The following is a 26,985-nucleotide window of genomic DNA, read 5'->3' on the forward strand; positions in this document are numbered from 1 at the left end:
AGACCGCTATAATTTTTGTGCATTTAATTTCAAAATAAATAAGGATATTTACAAAATGTACCAGTTATATTTTTATATATGCTTCAATGAAATTAAGTTTGACAAATATCATACGTATTTTAACTTTATTGTTTTTAGTAGAGCGTTTTTGTATTTTTTAAGAAAAATTCTTTGCAGCAATAATCTTTGCTTATTCCAAACATACTATCAGTGAGTCTTTTAAAATTTCATATTTTATGATTAAAAAAAAATTATGTAATCTGAACAATTCCACTTTTAAAATTTTATCTATGAAGGGTAAGAGTTGTGTAAGACCTGAAAAAATATTAACGAATTAATTATATAATAAAAATTGAGTTAATAGGGTTTAAACCGCCCATTTTGGATTAAAAATCTAAATTTCATAATTTAAAAATTTACAAATAAAATTTGAATTCAGAAAATTATTTGGAGCACAAAAATATAATTATTTATGAAAAAATACGTATCGACGTTATAATTAACTGTACACGCTTAGAACTGTTCGGTATTGTATATCAGAAAAATAAAAATGAAAAAATAATCAGAAAAATATTTAGAATACAAATTAAAACACTTATTTTTAAAATTTTGACTCCAGGTAAGGCCAATGGACAAAAGGACGAAAATGTCCCACTTAAAATATTAATTTCATTTATTTTTCCCAAAATGAGAGAGAGGGGGCTCGAGCTTGAGAGAAGAGAAGAAAGAAAATCCCAAATTTCATTATTCACTATTTCATTCAAATCCATTTTTTTTCACAAACCGGAGTTCTGATCGATAATCCGTTTGCAGCTATGTGTTGCTCTCAACTCCATCTATATTTTTATACCCCTTTTGTGGTGAGTAATCGTGAAAACTCTATCCCATTCTTCTATTTTTTTTATTGATTTTGCATTTTGGGTAGTGTGCCTGTTGAATTTGTTATTTTGATGCTTTAGAGGAAGCTCAAACTCACATTCTAGTGGAGTTTCAACCCATGCTCATGTAGAATAAGATGAGAAAATTCTTTTCCTCTACTTTTCTCAATTTAAAATTAGTATGAACAATGTGAAATTTGAATAAAATTAAATTGAATAGAGTTACTTGAGTGCTTTGCTTGGTTAGTATTGATTAAATCTTGGATTAATTGAGGGCTGGATCGGTCGGAGAAAAAAGTCCAAGAGGTTGGGACCGCTGTCAACTAAGGTACAGGTTTCAGTTTTGGATAAGTACTATATAATGTTATGTGAAAATCTAGAATAGTTGAGTTTAAGATATTGTTAGATTGAGGTTGTTGATATTAATGGTTTAGCATGAATATGTTAAATTGGATGATTGTTTGAATGTTGAATGAAAATAGCCGGAGGCCTTGATTTAGTATATATATATATTGATGGGGCAAATGTAACTATTAGGATGGTATAATTGTTGAATGGTATGTTTGTCAATTATTTAGAATGAGACTTATGATGGTCATTAGTTTAATTTGTTAAAAATGATATTGGTAGTGGCTAATTGCCTAAGTTGTTAGAAATGAACTTTGGTAATGGATATTGAATATGTACGTGAGTAATTATTGTTGATTGTTGAGAAAATTGTGAGTTAGTTGAAGAAAAATTTAATGATAATTTGTGTGAAAATTTAGTGTTTGATGAGTTGTTGGAGTGTGAAAGATGAATGTCTTTTAGGCTTTGGACTTGGATGAGGCTTATTTTATATTGGTTTCAAAAGATGAGGATTTGAGAAATGGTAATTTTGAATGATGCAGAAAATTTGAGTAAATTGGTAATTTCGGTCATCTTTGGATAGCTATAACTTGGCACTCAAAATTTGGAAATAAATAATATTTATTTTGAATTAAAATTGGGAATGTCTACTTTAAGGCCTTCAAAGAATAAAGGAAAAATGTTTTTTTTATAGAAAAAACAATGGGTATTTGAAAATTGATGGTTAAAGTTGAATTATGTAGATTCTGCAGAGTTAATGGCCGAATCAAGTTCCCTGTGTACGCACGTATGCTGCGTACGCATCATTACACTTTCGTGCGTACATACGATTCCTGCTTACGCACCATCCACACACCCTCAAGGGAATGAATCAGGTTCCGTGCGTACGCACAATTATGCTGATTTTTTTTAAAATGTTATTTTTGAATTGTTAAGCCTTTCTGGCAAGTTTGTAACCCCTGTAACCTCCGTATGAATTCTAAAATCTTATTATAGGCTTTGAATATGCTGGGGGTTGATATAGTGGATTGAATTGAATAATTCCCTAATAAAATCTTGAAAAATGAAATGTTTTAAATGTTGTGGGGATGGTGGTTGTAACACTCTGTTACCCTAATCCTTACCTTTAGCCGTAAAGCGAAGGATAACAAGGTGTCACAATAGTTTTAAAGCTCATATATTAATAAATATAGAAGGAAATAGTAATACTAGGAGCCCGATGAAAGGATAAAGTTCAAAATCGCATAAGCGAATTTACAAAGCACGAAAGCGTTAACACACAACAACTAAGAGCGTAAAGGCACAAGATACAACATGAGACTTAATATATATATATATATATGGGTCTGTCTTTAGTAAGCTCAAGTCTTTTGAGCTTTTCTAATAGACACAAAATACAAATTATAAATATACCCCACATGGGGGTTTAATAATAATAATAACTTTTTATGTTTACCATACATATTTTTTAAATTTAACTAATAAAACTCTTAATTCACCACACTCCAAATTCAGCCCCACCCCCAAACTTACCATACGGTACCCTAATTCCCAATTCCTTTTCCCCTGTTTACTCATCCGTCGCCGCCACCTGCTCTACTCTCCGCTGGTCTCAGCATTCGCTGTTGTCCTTCAGCCGAGCCGTCGCTGTTGCTGTCCAATCCATTTTCCAGCGTCGTTCGTAGGCTCTCCCTCCCCGTCTCCTCTTCTCTCTTCTCTCTTCTCTCTCCTCTCTTCTCTCGTCGAGTGGTTGTCAGCGCTGTGGTGCTCCATCTCCCCCTGCATCCTCCACTTCCAGAGTAACAATGGAGCCTCAGACTCAGGTATGAAGTTACCTCATGATTTAATTTTCTTTTTTTTCCTTTTATGTTCTTGTTGTATTCCTCCACTCCCTTGTATGAATCTGTTGTATTGCTTCCTTTCGTTGATTTCATTCAATTTTTTTGTTCTATTTATTTGTTCTGATTCAGGGGTTGTAGGCAAACTCTGATGTTCTATTTTTTAGTTAACCTGTTCTTATATTCTGTCTTTGAGTAACCAATGTTTAGTTAGTTATGCAATTTGCATTAAAAGAAGAATGCCAAACTATTTATAGATGATTCTTTTTTAATGAAATGAGTAAAAGAAAATAGTTCATCTAGATCATGATTTTTCTTATGCCAAACTATTTATAGAAGTATTGAACAAGTTATGAGTTCTAGCTATTTGATGTTGTGTTTTTTCTTTCATTACTTTTGGAGGCTACAACAGCGGAGTTGTTGAGTTTAGATTGAAAATTGCTCTACTGTTTGTTTACATTTATGGTTCTATTATGAGTTTAACAACTGACTCAAGAAAACTTTTGAATGCTTGTTGACTAGTGTTACATTATGTTTGAGAACATGTGCGGTAGTGAAATGAAATGACTATGTCACTATGAAATAAGAAAAATTACCTAAATTCTGATACATGATTATATATCATATTTATTAGGCACATGCATATATATGCCCTTGTCTTTTAATTTGGATTTTAGTAGTATCATTTTGCTTAAAGCTTATTATGAACTGTTGCATTTTATTGGTTGACTAAGCAAGTGCCTGTAAAGTGAGTGTTTTAGATTTGAGTAATGTTAGAAAATCAGCTTCTTTCACAGTAGTGCAAAATTAAGCAAATTACTTATTGCAAATTAATTTTCCTACACTTTTTAGCAGTTTCTGAAGAGTATCACATCCTTTAAGATTTGAAGTTTGCCAATTAAGCAAATTAGTTATTGCAGAAAGCAAATTAGTTATTACAGGTTAAGGTACCTTAGCTGATAAGTGTTGTTTGGATTGATACCCTTTCATGTTTGTTTTAAGATTAGCCATGAATATTTATGCTAAGGGAGGGAGATAGATAATGTACTTTAAATAGGTGGAGCTTCTAAGGTGTAATTTGGAAACTTGGTTGTGTCTATCTCTTGTTTAATTTGAAATGATCCTGTAAAAATGCTGTATCGTAATCCCTCTTGTTCACAGTATTGTTGTTGTTGGTGGTAGTGGTTTTCATTGGTGGAAATCATAACTTGCATTGATAATAATAATAGTCATCCTCTTTTTTGACTCGTGCCCATGTTCGCTGTTTCTGTTCCAAATGGCCAAGTCAGTGAGTCGCTTCTTATTTTTTACCACTGGGGGAAATATTTATGTGGAAGTGATGCCAGGGCATCTTAGCCAGTTTCACTGACCTTTTCTTTACTGTTTTTAAGGTAGTTTCATGTATTTCTTTAGGAAATAAGCTAGTTTTGGGTAGATATTCACTTACACCTTGATTCAAGCATACATTGTGAATTTTACATGATTTTCATGAAGATTTTGCATGAGTTTAGTAACAAATTGTATGATGCATTACCCATGACTTGGACTAGAACTTTGATGCACTCTATTGCTTGATTTCAGGACCAAAGGAAGCAAGGAAGAACCACTTAGCAGTCACGTTAATCTAATTAACGTTACCACTAACGTGGAATGGGAGGTAATTTGCAAAGTTAATGAGAAAAGTGATTGCCAATAATGCTCTCGAAGCCATCATTGCCCACGTTAAGAGTCACGTTAACTAAGTTAACGTGAGCTCTAACGTGAAGAAGGGAATTTGAGCCAACGTTAGTGACACTTAACATTATCACTAACGTTGGCCAATGATCATAAGTGGCTACGTTAGAGTCCACGTTAACTTGGTTAACGTGGCCTCTAATGTTAAAAGGGGGAAGGAAGCCAACGTTAGTGACACTCAACATTGTCACTAACGTTGGCCTAAGGTGCAATATACCACGTTAACTCCCACGTTAACTTGGTTAACGTGGGAGCTAACGTAAGAGGCAAGGGTGGTCGACAACGTTAGTGACACCCAACATTGTCACTAACGTTGGAAGCAACCACAAACCCCAAGGAGCCACGTTAACCTTCTACGTTAACTTAGTTAACGTGGAAGCTAACGGCAATGAGTGAAAGATGAGCCAACGTTAGTGACACTCAACATTGTCACTAACGTTGGGGATGGCTAAGAATGGCCACGTTAGAAGCCACGTTAACCTAGTTAACGTGGACTCTAACGTGAGACATAGGGGCACATTGGAACGTTAGTGACAATGTTGAATGTCACTAACGTTCTCGAAGGTTGGCAAGGCCACGTTAGAAGCCACGTTAACCTAGTTAACGTGGACTCTAACATGAGACATAGGGGCACATTGAAACGTTAGTGACAATGTTGAGTGTCACTAACGTTTTCGAAGGATGGCAAGGCCACGTTAGAAGCCATGTTAACCTAGTTAACGTGGGCTCTAACGTGAGGCAAAGGGGTACATTGAAACGTTAGTGACAATGTTGAGTGTCACTAACGTTCTCGAACTCATACTTTCACTAAAACGTCAACACCCCTAACGTCCTGAGCTAAAGTCTCTGCCCACTTCGCACTTTCTCTCTGCAAGTAAACCCAAGCCCAAATGAAGAAGAGAACTGCTTCAAACTCAAGGCCCAAGACTTGAAGAACCAACTAGAAGCTGAGAAGAGTAGTATATATAGGAGTAGCTTTGAATTATTGAGGGGAGTTTTGGGGGAAAATAGCACTACTCTCTGTATTTTTACTCTGCTCTTCTAGTTCCATGATGTATTCTCCATCTTTGTTTTCATTTTCTAGAGCTATGAACAACTAAACCCCTTTCATTGGGTTAGGGAGCTCTATTGTAAGTTGATGGATCAATACTAATTTTCATTCTTCTTCTTCTATCTTTTCTCTTGATTTTACTTGAAATCTTTCGATCTTCATCCCATTGGGTAGTTATCTTGGAAAATGAGCTATTCAAACTTGGATCTCTTCTGAACCTTGAAAGAGGAATGTCATCTCTTCTCATGAGCAATTGACCAAGGAATTGGCTATTGATCAAGATTTGAGAGATTGAATTGCAAGAAATTGTAATTCAATCAATTAAGATTGCCAAGGAGATCAATGAGTGCATTGATTGAGGAAGAGATGAAAATGAACTTGATCCGAAGAATTGCAACATCTCCTGCACCCAATGAACTCCCCAATTCTGATCTCACCCATTCTCTTTAATTTCTGCATTTACTTTCATGAGCAAACACCCCATTCCCATTTACAATTCTACAATTTACTTTCAGTCATTTACTTTCAGCACTTTAATTCTAGCATTTACTTTTTCTGTTATTTATATTCCCGCCATTTAATTTCTGCAAATCTCAACCCAAATTCTGAATTCGCTCAACTAGAACTTTCTTCTAATTAAAGTTGCTTGATCAATCAATCCCTGTGAGATTCGACCTCACTCTATTGTGAGTTTTTACTTGACGACAGATTCGGTACACTTGCCGAAGGAAATCTGTTGAGAGACAGTTTCCACTTGCATCAGGAAGTGTGTTTATTTTGTTGGATAAATGAATTTTCATAATGACATTGTTCTTGCTTAGCAAAAATACATGGCAACTTGGCATCTTTTGATACTTTGTAGTTCTTGTTTTAGAGATATTTTTTGGTGGTATTCTTTTGATGTCTTGAGAATGATTAAATATTATATAGATTAGCTATTGTCATTAGATTTATAAAGAACCAAATTCTAGTTGTAATGAACCTATACGTTTTAAAAAATGACTTTAGTATTAATTTTACCTTTAAAAAAAATTATGGTTTGAAAATTGAATTTCTAATTATTAATTTTAGTTTTTTCAAACCGGTTTGGAACCAGTTTCTCTCTTCAATCCTTTTTTGGTTTGGTTTCATGAACTATAAAACTGGTTCTGAAGTGGATCCAGTTTGGATTTATAAAAATCCAAACCATGCCCACCCCTATATGAATCTATATAATTGATCTTAATCACCAAAATATGAAACGAGATAGAGTTTAAGCTGCCATAAGAACATTCAGAAATTAGTATTGTGATTCTTTTTGAAAATTCAATGGTTTTTGGTTAATTTTGCTTATTTGATTATAAATTGTACCTAATTTATGCTATTTTTTTTGGGTAATTAACGTTAGTCACTATAAATTGCAGGAAGCATCAAATAGTCAAAGACACACAAGTGATCAAAATGTGCATAATGTTAGTGATCATGTGGATGAAGATGTAACTTCTGATGCGGTGGATATGGATCAATATCGCATAAACTCTTGGGAAGATATTGGTAAGATTGATTTTTCAAGTCTATCTATGAAAAATATTTGTCAATTGCACTTTGCTGATCTTGGCTTGGCATTCAAATTTTATAATTCATATGCCAATATGAGGGGCTTCAGTGTGCGAAAGAATAGGAGTAGAATAGTTGATGGAAAAGTTAGAGAAAAAGCATATGTTTGTTCTTGTGAAGGGTATAGATTAGAAAAATGGAACCATATGAAAAATCGAGTTAGGGAGCCAAAACCAGAGACAAGATGTGGTTGTATGAGTAAACTTCATGTTTTCTTCGATGCGGTAACTGAGAGTTGGATAGTGAGAGATTTTTGTGATGAACACAACCATGATCTTGTTGTTCCAAAGTTAGCAAGAATGTTAAGATCTCACAAGAAAATGACTGAGCCTGACATTAGTCAAATGAACCATATGAAAGAGGTGGGGATCAGCATACCAAACATATTTGGGTCATTAGCTAGCCAGTGTGGTGGGTACGAGAACGTTAATTTTTCAATTAAGGATATGCACAATCAAGTTGCGAAGCAAAGAAGACAATTACCTGATGATTTAACATCTGCAATGGCTTACCTGGAAACACTAGCAGCAAGGGATCGAAACTTGTTCTATAGTGTTGAAAAGGGCAGAGAAGGAGTGTTTCGGCAAATTTTTTGGTGTGATGGCCGGTGTCAGTTGGATTACGATCTGTTCGGGGATGTGCTAGCATTTGACGCCACATATAAGAAGAATAGATACAGATTGCCGGTGGTAATATTCTCGGGAGTTAACCACCATAATCAAACCGTTGTATTTGGTGCTACGATAGTTTCAAATGAGAGGAAAAGCACCTATGTGTGGTTACTAAAACAGCTTCTCATAGCAATGAAGGGAAAGATACCGACTTCAGTTATTACGGATGGTCATCAATCGATGGCTATCGCTATTCATGAAGTGTTTCCAAATGCACATCATAGGTTATGTGCATGACACTTGATGCGTAATGCAATAAGCAATATTCACAAACCTCAGTTTACGAAAATGTTTACAAAGTTAATGCTAGGTGATTACGAAGTTGGTGTGTTCGAACAAAAGTGGGAGGAAATGGTTGGATTCTTTGGAGTGAAAGATCGGGAATGGATAGTAGATATGTATGGGAAAAGAAACATGTGGGCTACCGCTCATATCCGAGGAAAATTCTTTACTGGGTTTAGAACGACTTCGAGGTGTGAAAGTCTACATGCTGTCCTCAAAAGATATGTTAAATCACGCCATAATTTGACAGAATTTGTTCAACACTTCCAGCGTTGTTTGAGCTACATGCGGCACAGAGAGGATTTGACAGACTTTAAATCATCAACTGGACAACCTGTAATGCAGACACACTTTCAACAATTAGAAAGGTCAGCAGCTACCATTTATACCCGGCAAATTTTTATGTTGTTCCGTTCAATGCTCCACAAGGCCAGCACATTGAAGGTAATATATGAAAAGGAAACGAGTTCTTGCAAGATTTATCAGGTGTCAAAATTTTACAAGCCTAACATGATATGGCATGTGTCTTTTCACGGAGAGCAAGATGAATTTAAATGCTCATGCATGAGAATGGACTCCATAGGTATTCCATGCAGTCATATACTTGCTGTTTTGGGTTTTCTAGACATTGTAGAGCTGCCAAAATCATTAGTGCTGCGAAGATGGACTAGAAAAGCGAAGGAAGGCATTAGTGGGTATGATGACATGGGCAGCTTGATGGAGGATTCCTTGGCTATCAGTCGGCGTGCATGTTTGGCACATTGGTGTAAACAAATTATGAATGAAGGGTGCCTAAAAGGGGATCTTTTTAATGAATCATGAGATGCATTGGTAAATATACTTTCATGTATTAGGGCTCATAGTGGGGACAATAACATGATGAAGGGGCATGCGGAATACATGTACGAAGACCTTGCAAAGAATGCAAGTACTGAGATAGAGACCACAAGGAAGCCTAAGCGTTGCAGCTACTGTCGCAAGGGGGGTCATAACATTGCTACGTGTTCCATGAGGAAAATGGATGAAAGGACTCCCCAATTTGATGATGACGCTGCGGAGAATATTGAGGGTGAAGACTACTCCTTCGTAGATGCTGAAAGTGATGAGTATGTTGACACTGAATGGTTTGAGGAGGAAGATGTAAGTTCAATACATTTAAGTTCAAGTATATTTTGTTACATATAATATTGTATGGCTAGCTCATAAGCCTTCCTATTTGCTATTTTGATCCTGGAATATTTAGATTCCTCAAGGTATTATGAACAGAGTGGTGGCGAGACTGAGTCCTCAATGGATTACGATTCTAGTGGTATAAAATATTTTAAATTTTATTTTTTATTTTTTGTTATACTTAGTTTACTCTTTTTAAACTTAAAAATATGTTGCTTAAATTTTAGGGGCAAATGATGATGATGAGGCAGAGTTGTGAACCATCCGTTGCAACAATCAAAGAGGAGTTTAACAGCACCTTTTTTCTGTTTCTATTAGTTTTACTGTTGGAACTTGGTTACATCACTCTGAATCTTAAATACTTTAGAACAGGAAAATGAGTTATTCATTTCATTTTTATGAATGTACTTATATTTGGATGATTGTTGCTGCTTAGTGTTTGCAGCCAAGAATGCTTTTTAGTGATTTTTGGAATTTTGATTTATGTTATGGCTTAGTTTCAATATGAATCAACATTAGTTTGTCCAATTTGTAGAAAGGTCTCCGTGACATTTGATCCATTCATGTATTTATCATTCAGATAAGGGATTGTTGTTCCCTCATTAATCTGCAACATGATTGTGACCTGACTTCATTGCATCCTTATTTGAGCATAAGCTATATTGGTTTATCTTTATTTGACAATAGTTCTCTCTTCTACTGGCTCTTATTTTGATTTGTAGAAGAATTAATTTGTTTTTTTTTCTTTTCATGAACATATTTGCTAACTCCAAACTAGTAAATTACTATGAGAGCTTAGTATGTGTGTATATATAGCTTGCTAGAAGAATTAATTTGTTTTTTTTAGAAACTTGCTACTTAGAAATATAGCTTGAAAGCCAATGTTGTAAGAGTAGTTTGGGAGAGCTTTTCGTATAAGGTCTACTGAACAAAAATTGGGTACATATGCTCAAAAGGATCACTTTTCAAATTCTGCTCAACATAGTTTCCATTCCTTACTGTCATGGATTAAGAGGCTAAATGGCTAATACTTCATAATTTTGAAACTTCCAAGTATTCATAAACATTAATCCAATTCAATTTTTTATGCTAGAATTTTAAAGTACCTGCCATATCATATCTTTGATTTACATAATAAATTAATAATAAATGTTTTAAGAATTTTTACTGGTTTTAAAACTTAGAATTTGAGTGGCTGAGCTTAAAGACGGTTCCTTAACATTTAGCAACACAATTATCATTATATACTAATTCAGCCAAATTATACCATGATAATGGAAGAAAAAAAATGATAAGCAAAATAGGATGAAAGCTATATCTCTAACACATATCGACTTGAGTAATGTATCCAAAAATAATATTACAATCCAAGTAATTGCTGAAATAATTTCCACAAAACCGGATCCATGCAAGACACCATATAAATTAAAAAGTATAGCAAATCAAAGCCATAATAATATTAATAATGTTGTCAAATAAGACAGAGTTCAATCTAACTGCCTTCATATGATCAGATCACCCTTTTGGCATTTTCATGAGAAAGCTAAATTAAATTATATCACTTGTGCGGGAATATTTTTGGTGGGAAATTGAAAGCTAATATCAAATAACTTGAACTGCAATTAAATTGTCTTAAATAGTATCAAATAACATAAATTGCAAAACTAAATACCACAAACTAGTGTATACAAATAACAAATCATCTATGGTTGATTGAGTTCGTTGTGTTGAAACCAATGCTCACTAGCGTTGTCCATAATGGTCTTTCTCAGTTCATTGGAGGATCCCAAAACCAAGTCTATGGTAGTTGTGATTAGCACCTGATTTTCAGAAATCTAAAAGCACCAAAAAAAGAGAAAAAGCAAATCCGAAATTAAGAGGTCACTAGAGGGAATGCAGCAAAAACACATAGGAAATAAAATGGTTGAGGTACAACCTTTGGTGGTATCTTAGGATTAAACGAATATTCCATATGCAACCTGCTTAGTACCCATAAGGCAGAATCTTCCTGGCATGTTGGAGGAGGTTGCACATCGTGAACCACTTCAATTGTTTGGGAAGACCAGCCACCAGAAAAGTCACCATGTTCAAAAGGACAAGCCTCAAAATGTGTTGAAGAAATAATCTGGGACAAAACAACAGCCTACAAACAGCGAGTAGCGTTATAATTCGGAAGGAGATATCATAGGGACATAGCCACATCAATTGAAACAGTTTAGAATAATACCAGAGTGTTAGTAGATTCAGTTCTTGGTTCCTTGCGCTCACGGGGCAGGTTGGAGTTCAAATGAAACACAATTTTTGGTTCTAAACTTATGACCATTAGATACCAGTGATCATTATCTTGAATGGGTATATAAATCTGAATACAATGCATTGTTCAACAGAGGTGTCAAAAAATATACATAATTGTATGCTAACTGAAGAGATAAGGACAGGAGCTTACATATTCAAGTGAAGGGTATTTTCCCATATAATCTTCATATTTATCAATTAACTCTTCTATTTGGAGATGTTGAAATACATCAACCTAATTTATATGTCATAAATTATGTAGATAAAAAGTATAGAATAAAAAATAACAATCCAAGCTTTCTTATTTGATAACCATAACAAAACGTACTGAAAAAGAGGGAGGAAGGCACCAAGTTGTCTTCAGAGTAATGATTCTTTGCTCCCAAGTACATTTCCTAGCCCAAAGCTCCATAATCTAATTCAAGCATAGATATGGTTAGGTATTTATCCAGTTTTTGAGCATATAGATGACTAAGTTAGATTGATAGATAATCACTTTTACCTTGGCAATAATTGTATGATCCTTGCTCAAGCAAAAAAGTTCTTGACGTGTTGCGGACGAACCTCCTATCTTTACAATGTGCTCACTGATAACAAGTGAACATAGACTCAATGTGAAAATCAGCCGTGAATGAATATTGAGCTTATTTAAGAACATGAAAAAATGTATACCTTGGTAATAAATCCAGATCAAAAACATATGCAAACATCTCTACTTGTCCCTTAGTCAAGTTAATCTCGCCACCCACTTTAAAATAAGTTGTTATTCCCTGTTCGAGTTCAAATAATTTCTGTTAAAGCATTATTTCTGCATCATTCAAAGTTAAAAATTCTAATTTATTAACCACAATAGTTAGGACAAAACAAAAAGTAGAAGAAAAAAAGAACTGGTGACCTTTGGTTTCTTCTGCACTACCAAATTTTGCTGTCCAAAAATAGATAGCGGTTTCGATTCTGCGCGTACACGTGCAGCAACTGGCGTGCTTGATGCTCGTACTGCTTCTCCATTGGATTCTTGTGCACCCATTTCAGAAGTTGACATATGGCGTGGTCGTTGTACACCTCTGAACACCTACATATGAAATTTGGGCATTATAAACCTATCCCTTTTATAATAACATGTAAATGCATATGGATGTGCAAAGATTTTACCTCAACCCTATTTTGGAACCTGGTTCTCCTTTCACCAGGTCCAGGGAACCATGGCTTTGATAGTGGTTTCGCCTTCCCCTTTTCATTTGGCTGAGGTGACAGTTTCTCGCATTTGATAGAGGGAATGCTCCGTTGGACAGCAACTTTGCGTGGATCTTGGCGGGTTATGGTTGTTCGATCTAGTTCCATGACATCATCCTCATCATCTGACACATCAAGACATATATTTGGCTCCACATCCATATTAAATATTGACTTGCTGTCACTCTTTTTGATATTTTCCGTAATTTTGCATGTCTTATGAGGGGTGGTGATAGGATTGGTCTTGCTGTTTTTCAGAAGTCTTTCATTCTCCTTCAACTCAGGCTTGACATAAATGGAATTTATGCGTTCAATCATGGACTTCAATAGAATTTGTTCCTCTCGAATACTATTGTTAGCTCTTTTGATGTCCTGCAGAACAGATACAACATAGGTAATTTAAAATAAACAGCATTGAAACTTAAAAATAGGATACAAATATTTGTTGGTCTTACATACCTCTAAATCAGCCATAACTCTTCTCTCAAAGGAGTTCATCAGAACACTTGGTGGTGCACATGAGTCGGGTAAACTGAACCAATAATGATAATAATAAGATATAATTCAACTAATAGTAGTAGCAAAAATAACAATGAACGTAATGAATTGAGTGTAGCCTTTACCCATGCCTATTATTGGTTGCCATTGATTAGAGCAATTCTCCCTCTAGGTTTTTTCTCCTGAACAGACTCTTTTCTTGCAAGATCCCGTCACATACACTCCTTTAATCCATCGATATCATCTCTGCGATTTTTTTAATATCAGTAGAGATATGACATAATCAGTCCATTAATAGAAATTGATTTGATTTCTTTAATGCAGATTCTCTTTCTTATTTATTTTTCAAAATCTTCTATAATTAAGGTAATCAATCAATAACAGAAGAATGTGAAGGCGTGATTAAAGGAGATGAGAAGTTGTCATTACCTAACAGGGCATGCACCACATCGATGATGAGTTGCTGCATCATCGTCGCCATCTCCCACGCCGGTCTTCTCCATTGTTGCGATGCTTCCCATTTCCCCTTCTGTTCTCACATCATCTATCTTGGGCATCTTCTTCCCCTTTTGCGAAGTTTCTTCCATGGAAGTGGGAAGCTCTATTTAACAACTAGGTTCTCTTCTTTGCGGTATCCCTGACCCCCAAAATAAAATGAAACAAGTAAATCTGTTACTTAAGAAGCCTAAAAATGGCTATGCGCGCTTTCACATATGCAGTTGAACTACTTAAGGAGTCGGGAATAGGTTCAAAGATGGGAAGGAAGCATAAGACTTTCGATGTTTTTCAATGTGCATTTTATTTAAAATAAGTTCATGGCATCCTCTTAAATTTTGGATTATATACAAATCATCCCCCTAAATTTTGTTAATATAATTGATGAAAACATTGTGAACATAGTAACTCTGCATCTTTAGATAATTTACATATTTTTTAAGTTCATGAATTGAAGTTCACATACATGATTTAAAATTAAGAGAGTAAAGTGTAATTAATTAGGCCAAAGATTTATGTGAAGAAGCTAGCTCTCTTTCATTATACAAGCTTATATTATAAAGCACACATGTATATTACTCAATGTGAACAAGATAAGAGACAGATAAGTAAACATGATACTATGACATCAAAAGAGTATTGTACACATTATTTATCACTCTTAAGTCTAAGACATACATTAAAAAGAGTTGTCTTAGGCAACCTTTATCAGATCACACCAAATAAAATTCATCTAAAATAACTATCCCCCACAAGAATTTGATCCCAAGATTTAGCTCCTTTAAACTTCAATTACACTTTAAATAGTAATGTGCACAATCATGCTAGTATTGTACCTTATAACCCTTGATTTTCTTTTCCACTTTCCAAATCGTAACTCGCTCTTTGGTGCTAACATCTAAACTATGTTTGCGCTTGAAATTTCGATTGCTAGCGACTTCAGTCATGACACCTTGCATATCAAGAAAAGTTGTAGAATGATATTTCTTTGTTTTCAGAAGTATTCAGGGTACTCAACTGAATTAATATGATCATAACTTCCATAAGAAACATCCCCATCATTTCCATGAAAGTACATAAAATCTTCTTGTATTGAGTAAGGTGACATGCCGCCAATCATATTGAAATCATCGGAAAATCCAAGTTGCCCATTAAAATTTGAGTATGATGAACAAGGTGAAATTTCAGGTTGATCCAATGAGAGGCATGGTGTCATTGTACTACTTGGTATGTCACACCTTGTAAAAGTATTTTCTAGTTGCGGGTAGTCCTGCATTGAATTTAAACAAAAAAAAAAGATAAAAAAAATGTCAGGAGAGACAAATCTAAAAAATTGACAATAAAAATAAAACATATATTATATAAAATAAAATGAGAGAGATAGAACAATGAAGTAAAATTTAATAATATATTGAGAGTAATTATACATAATTCTTATAATTCATTGCAGTTAGATACTAAATTACAAGTATTTTTTAAAGGTGACTATTCCAATGAAAATTTTATGATTGTCATCTTGTGAAGATACTTCATTTTGACTATTGGATAATAAATTATAAGGTTTAATTTTTATATGTTATAAAAGTGTTATCTTTATTTAAAGTGTGGCTAAACAAATAAGTCACACTTTTTAAATAAAGATCATCATGAAAAGATATTTTTAACATATTCATTAGAGTAGTTGCTTTCTTTTTTTAAAGTTGGTTACGTAACAATATTTGAAAGAATTAAATAATAAGCAACTAGTATTCTACAAAAAGGGCACAACACCTTTGAAGAATCAAGAATCAGATCAGGGGACACCCAAAATTCTGATGAAGAACTGGTGTTTATAGAAGCTTGGTTAGAGTCTGCCATTGGAGCCACATTGTGTGAAGAAGCATTGGGGCTTGAGTAAACACTCTCACTGTTCAAATAACTTGGTTGAGAAGATGAAGCATCAGCAGAAATGGAGAAGGGCTCATTGGAGAATCTCATTGACGCATCATTCCCATTGTTCACCTTCTCATTCTTCTTAATAACCCGACACAAGGCATAACCACCCTGCAACGATAGTTGAAAACAGTTAGATAATTTGACATGTACTTTTCATAATAATCTGTTTATATATCTTCACATGAAAACATCTGTATGTACCTGAAAACATGTAGATGCTAGGCCGAGATCATCGGCGAGGTGATACTCATGCATGAGCCAATCAGTTCTGTCACCTAAAGGGGCTCTGCCACGGTAGAAGACAAGGGTTTTTCTATATCCTGTGACAGTGGAAGGAGTATCAAATTGGCACACAACTTTCTTGTCTTTTCCAGTGGCTTTCCAATAACCAGCTTTGGTGGCTCTGTTAGTTCTTGATCCATTTGGGTACTTGCGGTCCCTTGGACAAAAGAAGAACCATTCCATGTCTCTGTTTGCCAACAATGATTTCTCTGCATTTCACAAAAACACAAATTAGGCTTCTCAAAATTTTCTTGCTAAAATAAATTATACAACTATTGTTTTATGAAAAATATGTACAATAACTAACTAACTTTTATCTTACTAATTAAGTCATATTTGCTATGGTGAAAACGTGTCATATAATAAATCATGTGCTTACATTTTATGAAAAATATGTAGTGAAAACGGGCAAAGCATACTGAGAGTTTTGTAGTTGTAGCAACGGTTGAGTTGTGTTTATGTGAATTCAAATTTACGAGTTCAAATTGTGAAAACAACTAAGGATGTAATTATCAAGTTAAACTAGATACATTACACCTTTTGGGTGTAGTCCTTTCTCAGATTCTGTGTTTCCTTTTTAAAGCTTAACTAAGGAAAATAAACCCTATTGGACTGGCTTTTTGAATGATTAACCGCTATAGGAAAAAAGTGAAGTAAGAAAAGGAAAAAGAGGAACAAATAAACAAAACATTGCTTTCTAGTTTCTAGCACTATTTAAATTCTTTTGTTTTCACATTGGTTGGTATACTAGGCAGCTAGGCCTTGCACGTAAATTTTTATTTATTTATTTATCCTTAGAAGAATGAACAATCAAAATTGAAAAGGTGATTAATATTAGTAATTACCGGGCAATTCCCAAGGATCAAACTTGCACAAATCAATCACAGGAATAACCTCAAGCTCAATTTCAAGCCCTTCCACTTTTCTTTTTAGGTAATATCCCAATAATTCTTCATCCGTTGGGTGGAAACGAAATCCAGGTGGCAGTGATGCCCCTCCCATTATGATTAAAAGAACAAAAAAGACCAACCAAAGTTTATGAAAACTTATTAGCAAGAAAGTAACCAAAAAAATAAACCCACAATTTTCCAGCAAGAAAGCTCAAAGCTTTATGATGCTAAGTGGCATGCCCATATGTATTGAAGATTTGGAAGATCCAAAAATAGAAGCTTTTGTGGATAACAATAGTTTTCAAGTGATACTTCCACAGTAGTCTGCAACCACTGTATGCAATGATCATTCTCTTTGAAATAACACTATCTCTACCACTATCCTAATCCCAAACCACCCACCCTCAAATGATAAAATGAACTAACTTACCCAGAAAGTTCAAATTACTCTAACTCAACCACCAACTACTTTTGACCTCTAATAAATTATTTTTTGCATAACAAGAAAATTAAGAAATCAAATTGGTTAAACTCAAAACAAGTTTAATTTGAGTAGTATGTTAACAATTTGAGTAGTAAAAGCATAAGGCATGGGTGGAGTGATATTTATAGCATTTGGAGGGAGAGAAGGGAAGGGGAACCAACAGTCCAAAATTGCACAAAACACACCGAAAGTATGAGATAACTTGTCCCAAAGTGCTCCCAAAAATTCCAAGGAAAAATGGCCCACCACTTCAAAACCCAGTTCACACCATAACCATATATGTGGGATAAGTATTGTTTTGGTCCCTAACGTTGAGGGTTAGAATCGAAACCGTCCTTGGTGTAATTTATGATTTAAAATTATCCTTAAAGTCGTATTTGAATTTAAAATCGTCCTTTATAATTTTTTCGGACATAAATGCCCTTTCGTCGTTATGAGGTAGTTATGACCACAGAAAACAATTATAAATATATATGTATAGATAATAAAAAAAGGAAAAAACTTTGTAATTATAAATTGAATTGAAAGGAAGAAAGGGTAAAGCAACGTGGAAGCCACTGTTGCAGAGTTTGCTGTCGAGGACCTGTTGGAGGGAGAATGCCATGGCTGCACAAAGCTCATGCTCGTCTCGAAGCAGATCTTCGTCACATAGTAGGCTGCTACTTTGTTCCCATGGTGAGAAGTCGGTGCTGCGAATCTCAGGTACAAAGGAGAACCTAGGTCGCAGATTTTGGGGATGTGTCTACTTTGAGGTTTGTTTTTTTTTTTTTTTGCTTTTCCGCTGAATTGGGTCGTTTGGGTGATGGAATGGATAGTGATGATCACGGTGGGTATGTGCAGGTGCAACAAGGCTATAATTTCTTTCATTGGGCAGATCCAGAGACTGAGGTGGAACACTCAGAAATTGCTAGAATAAGGAAGAAGGTTTCGATGCTGAAATCAAGAATGAAAGCGGTAGAGTGGAAGCTAAAGGTCATTGCTGTTTTAAGATTTTTTGGGTGGGTTGGGTTTGTATGTTTGCTGTTGTAGACTTTCTCTAAAGCAACGCAACAGTGTGTAATTCCATTGAACCTGGTATGAAACATGTAGGTGTATTCTGTTGTTGTTGTAGGTAAATTGGGCTAAGGTTTATCTATTAGGGGGTTCCCTAAATCTGTTATGTTGAATCTATTTCAACATGTATAAATGACTATTTTGTAAGCATGGTTGGTGAATGAAATGGGAGTGAAAAATTTTTTTGGCAAATACATGAGTTCCAATACCGAAAAATTCCATAACAGTGTCATTAACATGGTAAATGTCAAAATACATAATAAGCATAGTGTTTCTTACTTCCAGAACCTTAAAAGAAATTTAACTCAAAATAAACTAAGAAACAAAAGGATTGGCTATGAACAAGCCAATAATTCAGTACAACAATCAATAGCACACAGGCAAAATATAAGCAACAAAAAGTAGCTAACAAGTCCACACTGATTTAACCAGAACCTTAACACAAACTTAAATCAAAATAAACCAACATGCATGATATAGAAATATGACAATTTGATGCTAATTTTTTTATTTTCCTAAAGTAATCCCCATTTTCTTGGAAGCAACTTTGCCATTAATTTAAGTTTTCTTGGAAAAATGTGAGGTCCTCTAGAAAGGCTGACAGAGAAGTGTCCTGTGGGTTGGCTAGAAGCTATGGCAAGGGTTGGCTGAGATGCTGGAAGAGTTCTGGTGGTTGGCTGTGATGAGGATGTAGAATGTACTAAGCTTTTTGGGCTGGCAATCCTCTTGGGTTGTGGATCATGTTGGGCTGAAGAGTTGGATTTAGTGGTTTCTATGAGCCTACCTCTAGGCCTTTTTAGCTGTGTTACAAAGTTGGACTGGGTTGAAATTGGTGGCTGTATTGTTGAAGCAGCTTTTTGCTTGATAGTGAGTTTAGGAGTGGGCTGTGTAGATGCAGCCTTCTTTCCTCACTTAGCAGCTAGAATGGGTGATTTGTTGCTTTCTTTCTTCTGCTTGCCTTTGCTTAGTTTCTTGGAATTTTGGACCTATGAAACAGTTGCAGTCAATAGAGATGAACATAAGACTTATGAAAAAATCTCAGACAAGCAAAGTTAAAAATTAATCAACATACCTCATCCTCAATAGGTTTAGGGCATCTGCTTTTATTATGTCCAACTCCCTTATCTTCACCTTGGAATTTGATTCAACCTTCTTCTTAAATGCCTTGCCAAGCCATTTCAAGTGTAAAATTTCCACCCTGTGTGCTTGTGTACATGTTTGAGACAAATTCAGGCTGCGAAGCTGCCAAGTATCCACTTCTCGAATTTTTGCAGCATACAGCCAAAAGGGACACTCTCCATTACAAACAGCCTTAACTCTCTGCAGATCACACTTCCTAAGTGTGATTGTCCTAGCGGTCTGCACGGCATATGCAGTCACAGTGTCCTTGAACTCTTCCCAAGATGCATACACTGTGCCCACTTCCCACTTGTATTGGCTCATGTCTTTCTGATGCTTGTGAACTGGATACCTCTGTCCCTAGTGGTCTGAATCTGACACATCAGTTCCAACCTCATGATCAATTTCTAATTCATCACTCCTTGCTCCCTCCTCATCTTCAAAGTTGTTAGTTGTGACACACTTCTTTTTCACTTCCCTTTTTTTTTCATTCATGACGTTAACATCCTGAAACCCACTAACAGTAGGATCAAGCTCATCTTCACTGTTGGTAAAGTGTAAATCATCTTTAGTGTCATCCTCTTCTTCAGCTGGTTTATACTCTGAATCCACACTGTCATTATCACCGGAATTACCCGAATCAGCTTCCTGATTAACAACATCGCCACTCTCCCTATTCTCTGCCCGAGAGTTATCAGCACCTGGTTCAGATTGGTTTAAACCAGCATGTTCTCCACCATACACAACCAGCTGTTGTCCCTCACTTTCATCAACCATCCTATGATTCCCTCCCCCCCAACATCAATGTAGCCAGAAGCAAGAAACACGGCTTCCTCCTCAACCTTGTGCACAACATACAACTCCACATAATCTCTCAACTCAGCTATTTTACACATAGCAATCGAATCTGCATAAGATTTAAACAACTTCAAAATTTTCTCCAAGTCTTTATGTGTAGGATCCTTGAACCACAACGAAAGAATATTCTCCTCCACATAACCAAACTACTTTAACTCTGCATAGGCTTCAAATACGGACCACCGATCACCATCAATCTCTTCTATCACTATTGTTTCTCCTCCTACATACTGTAACGGCCCATTCTAATAGGTAAACCATCCCACATGGTAGACTTTCAGTTTAAAATAAACCGTTGTCTTCTCCAACACCCTATACACAGTGCCATATCGCAGAAATAGAAGAAAAAAATTAAAAAAGGAACCACATAGTGATATTTATCCCTTTTCTCAATAAGCAGCGACTCCATTCAACCAGTAACAAACTATTAAAATCTAACCTTCTAATCCTAAATTAACTACTACGAGGAGAGTTACCATAGTCAATGGAAGGATGGAAACATACCTAACGGACTATGCACGACCTTGCCTTCCAGTAAACCAAAATCGCGTGCGATCTTCAGTCCAAGAACAGCTTCTGTCGTTTCTGATTCTTACTTAGGGCACGTTGCAACTACACTGGTGAAGTAAAACGTTGTGATTAGTGTTGTTGTTTACATTGAGGGTTTACTGGCATATGAAGAGATGAAGTGTTTCGCGCGAAACACAAAAGCTCATAAGGGTAGCTTCATCGTTAACAAAAAATTTATACTGCAAAGGAGGATTTTAAATTCAAATACAACTTTAAGAATGATTTTAAATCATAAATTACTCGCTACGTTGCACTGCTGCAATTTTGCTACGCGTTGGGTATGCTTGAGTACGTCCAAATACGTTTTTAACAAATGTCTTTTTTTTTTTTTGTCTCAAGTAGTTTTGAGTATGTATGTATTAGATACTATTAGATACATTTTTTTGTTTAAATTACTCAAAAATTTCGTCATTTTGAATAAATTTTTTTATTTATTTTATTTCAAAATTACTTAAATGTGCAATTTAGGATATTAAATTTACTACTTAGACTATTTAAATATTTATTTGTTAATTTAAGATCAATTAAATTAGACTAAAAACATATTTTATTTGTTAAAAATATCATTATTTTTAAAAATTTGCAAAATTTACTTATACACTCATATATCTTTTTGAGAAAGTTTAAGGAGCTAACACTTTTATTAAAATTTGGTTAGCACTTAACCAATAAAAAAAAAGTGAGTAATCTCATTGGATAAAATCTTACACTATTAAAAACACCAATAATAATTAATTAATGACTACAAATTACAAAATTTACTGACCTCCTAATACTCCTTTTTCTTTTCTAAAATTATCGTATCCCATACCCGTATTCATCGACCATCGTACCGCGTATAGATACCGTACCTATATTCCGATATTCGTACATGCAACTTCAGCTTCAATTCATCCATGTTAGTAATATTGTGGATGTCCCTGGCTGCATTTATCGGTAATCACAGTTTAGAATCACATGATTTGCTTGCATCTAGTTACATCAAAATTGTAATGAGTCGCATAAAATTGCAACAATATAAATTTTAAGTTGTAAATTAAACAAAAAGTTCACAATGAAATTACTATAATGCCTAGCAAAAGCAGCTTAGTAACGAGTGATGATTAGGTTTGTCCTAAATGATTAGGAAAAGCAGAGTTTCTTTTTTTTTTCCGGAGCAAAATCAGAGTTTGTGAACATAATTCATCAAAGTCAATTTTTGATAATTTTATTTTCAAACAAACTAATGAGTAGAATCATTCAATATTGACCCGTCCAAGGCGAATGCGACTGTTTCGAGTACAAAATTATTCTCCATGAACGGTGTCTTAAAGCTGCTATATAGCTTAGCTACAATTTCTACTACTCTTTTTGGGCTGCTACCGTATATTCTCCCTCTCTTTTCTTTCATCTGTTTGAATCTCTTTGTTTTCTTATTTATGCTTATAATCTGATGGTCATATGTATATACTTCACATAATTGCTATGCTTTTGAAATGAGATGAAAAGGTAAGCCAAATAGAAAGCACACACATATTTATTCTTATAATTGACACATAATTCAATGATAATATAGATAAATTTCAAACTGATAATATATTTGAAATTCTTCCTTTTTTAATTCAAATAAAAAATAAATTCAAAGTCTATATTGGAAGTCAAACATTCATATGTATATATATCTGTAGCACAGGAAAAAAAAAATAATCGAAGTTACATACATTTCCATCTTAATTTTTTTTCTAATTCTATTTTTTCCTTTTTCCCTTTCCTTAAGCTTATCGTAAAAATGAATAGCATAATCTTATCTGGCCTCAACTCATTTAGCTTTGAACATTGACGATTTTATTGAGCGACAATCCAAATGTCATTGTTGATTGAAAATATTCGCTCACAACACAAAAAAAGTTCTATGTTTAAATTTTTTCATAAATAAACAATATGTATAATTTTACATATCAAAATCATGTGTAAAAATTTTCAGCCTACTTTTTCCTCCATAATCAAACATAATAAAATCATATGAGTAAATTAGCACATTTGCAGTAATATCATGAATAGGGTCTATCCAACCAATTTGAGTTGGTCAAGTGATCATTTGTTCACTCGTCTACTTAAGTAAGTGTCGGATGTTCGAATTCTGCTTTGTGCATACAACAACTCATTAGTCAATAACAGACCTTTAAATGGAGTTCAAATCCGCGACAGATTAATCTGACTGGTTAAATTGGAAAACACTGTGGACAACCAAAAAAATGAATAGGGTCTATCCGACAACCTATAATGTAATGATAAATGAAAATTACGAAGAAAAAAATGTGTGTATACGCTTCTTTTCTTTTGATACCTACATCCACTAACGCATGAACCGTTGTTAAATGAGTGGAGTTTGCTTTTATTTTATAAAACTAAATGTATTAGACCAATTAATCTATTTATTTTGCAAATGAGTTTAATTTAAATGAATTGAGTTAGATTATTTGACATTTTTATTTGTAGTAGTTAAACTAATTCTTTTAAGTTTAATTTCTATTTATCAATTGTATATATATTTTATGGTACAAATCATTCTTACTCTTGTTTTGTTTCTAAAATTTATTAGTTAAAATTGATCTCCATAAAAAAAAAAAGAGATAATGACCAATTCGGTACCCGAAAGATTCAAAAGCTGACATTTTAGTATTTAACTATTGTTATTGATAAAAAGGTATTTGAATGAATAAAAATTTTGCCAAACGTGTTAGAGATATAATGCTTACTTTTAACTATGAACTTAATTTTTAAAAAGAAGTAAAAAATTTAGAATTCGATTTTTGTTATCCTCGAAATCAGAAGAGTATATATATATATCATAAGGAGAATAAATAAAGAAAAGAATTATACAAAATTTACATAAACCAAAAAAAAAACTTACCTAAAAAAAATACATGTTAGAAGAAATAATTTTATCACACCAAGATTCCATGATGCTGGCATTACTATACCTGTATACCATGAAGAAACTTTCACATCATAGTGAGTAGGACAAAATGCTTTGCCTATTTTTAAATTGAAGATTGTGTCATCAAGCGGGACCTTCCAAAAAGGAAATTCTACTCTAAAAACTAAAAAGGTGCTTAATCAGTTTCTCAACCTTTTAGAACCGTAATTATTTGATATTTCTTCATTCACTATTTACATGTAGTAATGTTATAAAAGTAATCAATCTATAGCTCCTTCCAAAATCTTTGTTCTTACCATTGTAGGACCATCTAATTAGACTGCTTACTCAACCAAAATCTTGGCCAATTAGTGGAGTATCTTTCATACTTATCTGCAAATTTAAAGGGAAAAATAAATAAAAATTTAATTAGTAATACTAAAAGACTAACAGATTTTTTTATTTTTAACCATCAATTACTCAACGATAATATTTTTAACTTTTTGTACACAAATTCCAAAAAATACAAATGCAACAAAGTGTTAAAGATCTAATGTCGACTAAGTATTGGCTAAAATTTGTTAAAAACTAGTGTTAAACCCGTGCGATGCACGGACTTATATTTAAATTTAGTATAACACTATCATCGTCGTTATATAATAAACGTGTTAAATATGTTATTTTATCTTTATTCAAAGTAAAATATAAATAGAAGAGTTTGAAGTTTATAATATTCTTGAACCATAAGGAGGGAGCCATAAAAAAATAAGAACATATATAACTGTAATAATAGCATGTTAATTTTACCCTAAATTTTATATCAAAAAGCTAATAAAAATTTATCGACAACCTAGTATCTTACTAACTTCATTAGAAAAGCATTTGGCATAGGATGTTGTGTTCCTTGTTACACATTTCATTTCAAATTTGAAAAAAGAGTTATAGATAAATTAGTTATATCTATAGTAAATATTTGTACAAAAGTGTAAATCATAACATGCTATTAAAATGAAAATAATATTATTCTTACCTAAATATTATTGAAAACCTCTTTGAACACGACATTTGTTGTTGATGACTTTGGATTGCCGTCTTCGTCTATAATTAAAATCCTGAGGCCACTGTGACTCTTAACTCTTGACAAAGCAACATAAAGTTGTCCATGGGTGAACACTGATTTTGGCAAATAAAGTCCTACATGTGATAATGATTGACCCTGACTCTTGTTAATGGTCATTGCAAAGCATAGTGTTAATGGAAATTGTCTCTGTTGGAACTTAAATGGCAATCCTGAATCTGAAGGGATCAAGTTCATTATTGGAATGTACACTTTATCTCCAATATTTCTACCGGTCACTACTGTCGCTCCAATTACATTGCTGCCAAGTTCGTTAACTATTAATCTTGTCCCGTTGCATAAACCTGAAGTCCGGTCTATGTTTCGCAATAGCATTACAGCGACTCCTGACTTCAAAGTCAACTTGTGATTGGGTAGTCCCGAACATTTGATGTCATTTAGGAACTCTGGTGTGAACCACTCTTGTTGTACATCTTCATTCTCATCAGCTTGACATATTGTGTTAGAGCTCAAATACTTCTTTTCTATCCCTGGAAAGATTGTCAAGACAAAATCATTTACCTTCTCGACACTCTCAAGCATGGGTGCAAGAATTGCCCTACTCTAAAAATACCTGTAATCTGACATGTTTTACAACAATTTGGATATGCAAAGTCTACCAAATGAGAGAGAGGGTCATCAGTAGTTGTAATCAATAGATCATCTGAAATTTCAACTTCTGATTCATCACCAACAACAGAGCCAATATTTCCATTTCCAACATCAAGTATCCAATTAGCAAATCTCTTCATTTCACCTTCATCTTGATCCGAAGAAGACATTAGAAGCCTCATATTCGTATGCAGTTTCAGAACCTTACAAAATGACCACAGATGAGATGAGTTAATAGCGGATGCCAATATATCGTGTCTACTTTCTTTCGAAATCACCGGAAGTATCTGTCTGAAATCACTTCCTAGAACAACAACCTTACCACCAAATGGTTGATGTGTCTTATGTTGATCGATAACTGACATAAGATCCCTGAGCGTCCGATCAAGTGCTTCAAAATGGCAGTTGTACCTTTCCTCGCATACAACATATTGAGAACTCAAAATTGGATCCTGTTTTGGACTTCTCTGATATCTTCATTCACTCAAATTTCTCACTTTTACTTTGCAGTAGGTAATAATTTTAGTAAATTATTAAATATCGCCCCCTAAATAGTTAGTCTAGCTCCGCCCCTGACCCAGCCATATTCGATGTTGCTGAGAATATAGGTAATTTAAGAAGTAGCAATATCAACACTTTATTATTCATCAAATTTAATTAGACTGCTTACTCAACCAAAATCTTGGCCAATTAGTGGAGTATCTTTCATACTTATCTGCAAATTTAAAGGGAAAAATAAATAAAAATTTAATTAGTAATACTAAAAGACTAACAGATTTTTTTATTTTTAACCATCAATTACTCAACGATAATATTTTTAACTTTTTGTACACAAATTCCAAAAAATACAAATGCAACAAAGTGTTAAAGATCTAATGTCGACTAAGTATTGGCTAAAATTTGTTAAAAACTAGTGTTAAACCCGTGCGATGCACGGACTTATATTTAAATTTAGTATAACACTATCATCGTCGTTATATAATAAACGTGTTAAATATGTTATTTTATCTTTATTCAAAGTAAAATATAAATAGAAGAGTTTGAAGTTTATAATATTCTTGAACCATAAGGAGGGAG

General features: G+C 34.1%; 3 protein-coding genes and 1 pseudogene across 3 annotated transcripts; 2 read left to right on the forward strand and 2 right to left on the reverse strand.

The window, feature by feature from the left end:
- Positions 1-7,480: 7,480 nt before the first annotated feature.
- LOC107483361 (protein FAR1-RELATED SEQUENCE 5-like) lies at positions 7,481-8,353 on the forward strand. The gene has a single exon (XM_016103986.3). It carries the CDS (start codon positions 7,481-7,483, stop codon positions 8,351-8,353), a length of 873 nt encoding a protein of 290 aa, XP_015959472.3.
- Positions 8,354-14,827: 6,474 nt separating this feature from the next.
- Positions 14,828-17,554, reverse strand: LOC107483330 (NAC domain-containing protein 71-like). The gene is made up of 4 exons (XM_016103956.3): positions 17,152-17,554; positions 16,226-16,515; positions 15,860-16,132; positions 14,828-15,359 (listed from the first exon to the last, which is right to left on the reverse strand). The coding sequence occupies exons 1-4, from the start codon at positions 17,306-17,308 to the stop codon at positions 15,084-15,086; spliced, it is 996 nt and encodes a 331-aa protein (XP_015959442.1). The 5' UTR covers positions 17,309-17,554; the 3' UTR covers positions 14,828-15,083.
- A 728-nt stretch (positions 17,555-18,282) lies between these two features.
- On the forward strand, positions 18,283-18,805 carry LOC107483319 (uncharacterized). The gene is made up of 3 exons (XM_016103945.1): positions 18,283-18,432; positions 18,521-18,652; positions 18,770-18,805. The coding sequence occupies exons 1-3, from the start codon at positions 18,283-18,285 to the stop codon at positions 18,803-18,805; spliced, it is 318 nt and encodes a 105-aa protein (XP_015959431.1).
- Positions 18,806-25,209: 6,404 nt separating this feature from the next.
- Positions 25,210-26,273, reverse strand: LOC110277960 (uncharacterized; annotated as a pseudogene).
- Positions 26,274-26,985: the final 712 nt, after the last annotated feature.

This window comes from Arachis duranensis, chromosome 1, assembly GCF_000817695.3.
Source record: "Arachis duranensis cultivar V14167 chromosome 1, aradu.V14167.gnm2.J7QH, whole genome shotgun sequence".
In the NCBI taxonomy this organism is placed as follows: domain Eukaryota; kingdom Viridiplantae; phylum Streptophyta; class Magnoliopsida; order Fabales; family Fabaceae; genus Arachis; species Arachis duranensis.

Excerpts from the sequence above, each read along its gene's own strand:
- LOC107483319 (XM_016103945.1), top strand. The coding sequence starts at position 18,283 with ATGGCTGCACAAAGCTCATGCTCGTCTCGAAGCAGATCTTCGTCACAT. Across the intron at positions 18,433-18,520 it reads GGGGATGTGTCTACTTTGAG|GTGCAACAAGGCTATAATTT; the intron begins GTTTGTTTTTTT and ends GGGTATGTGCAG. Across the intron at positions 18,653-18,769 it reads CGGTAGAGTGGAAGCTAAAG|GTGTATTCTGTTGTTGTTGT; the intron begins GTCATTGCTGTT and ends TGAAACATGTAG.
- LOC107483330 (XM_016103956.3), bottom strand. The coding sequence starts at position 17,308 with ATGGGAGGGGCATCACTGCCACCTGGATTTCGTTTCCACCCAACGGAT. Across the intron at positions 16,133-16,225 it reads TAGCATCTACATGTTTTCAG|GGTGGTTATGCCTTGTGTCG; the intron begins GTACATACAGAT and ends CTATCGTTGCAG. Across the intron at positions 15,360-15,859 it reads TGATTCTTGATTCTTCAAAG|GACTACCCGCAACTAGAAAA; the intron begins GTGTTGTGCCCT and ends AATTCAATGCAG.
- LOC107483361 (XM_016103986.3), top strand. The coding sequence starts at position 7,481 with ATGAGGGGCTTCAGTGTGCGAAAGAATAGGAGTAGAATAGTTGATGGA.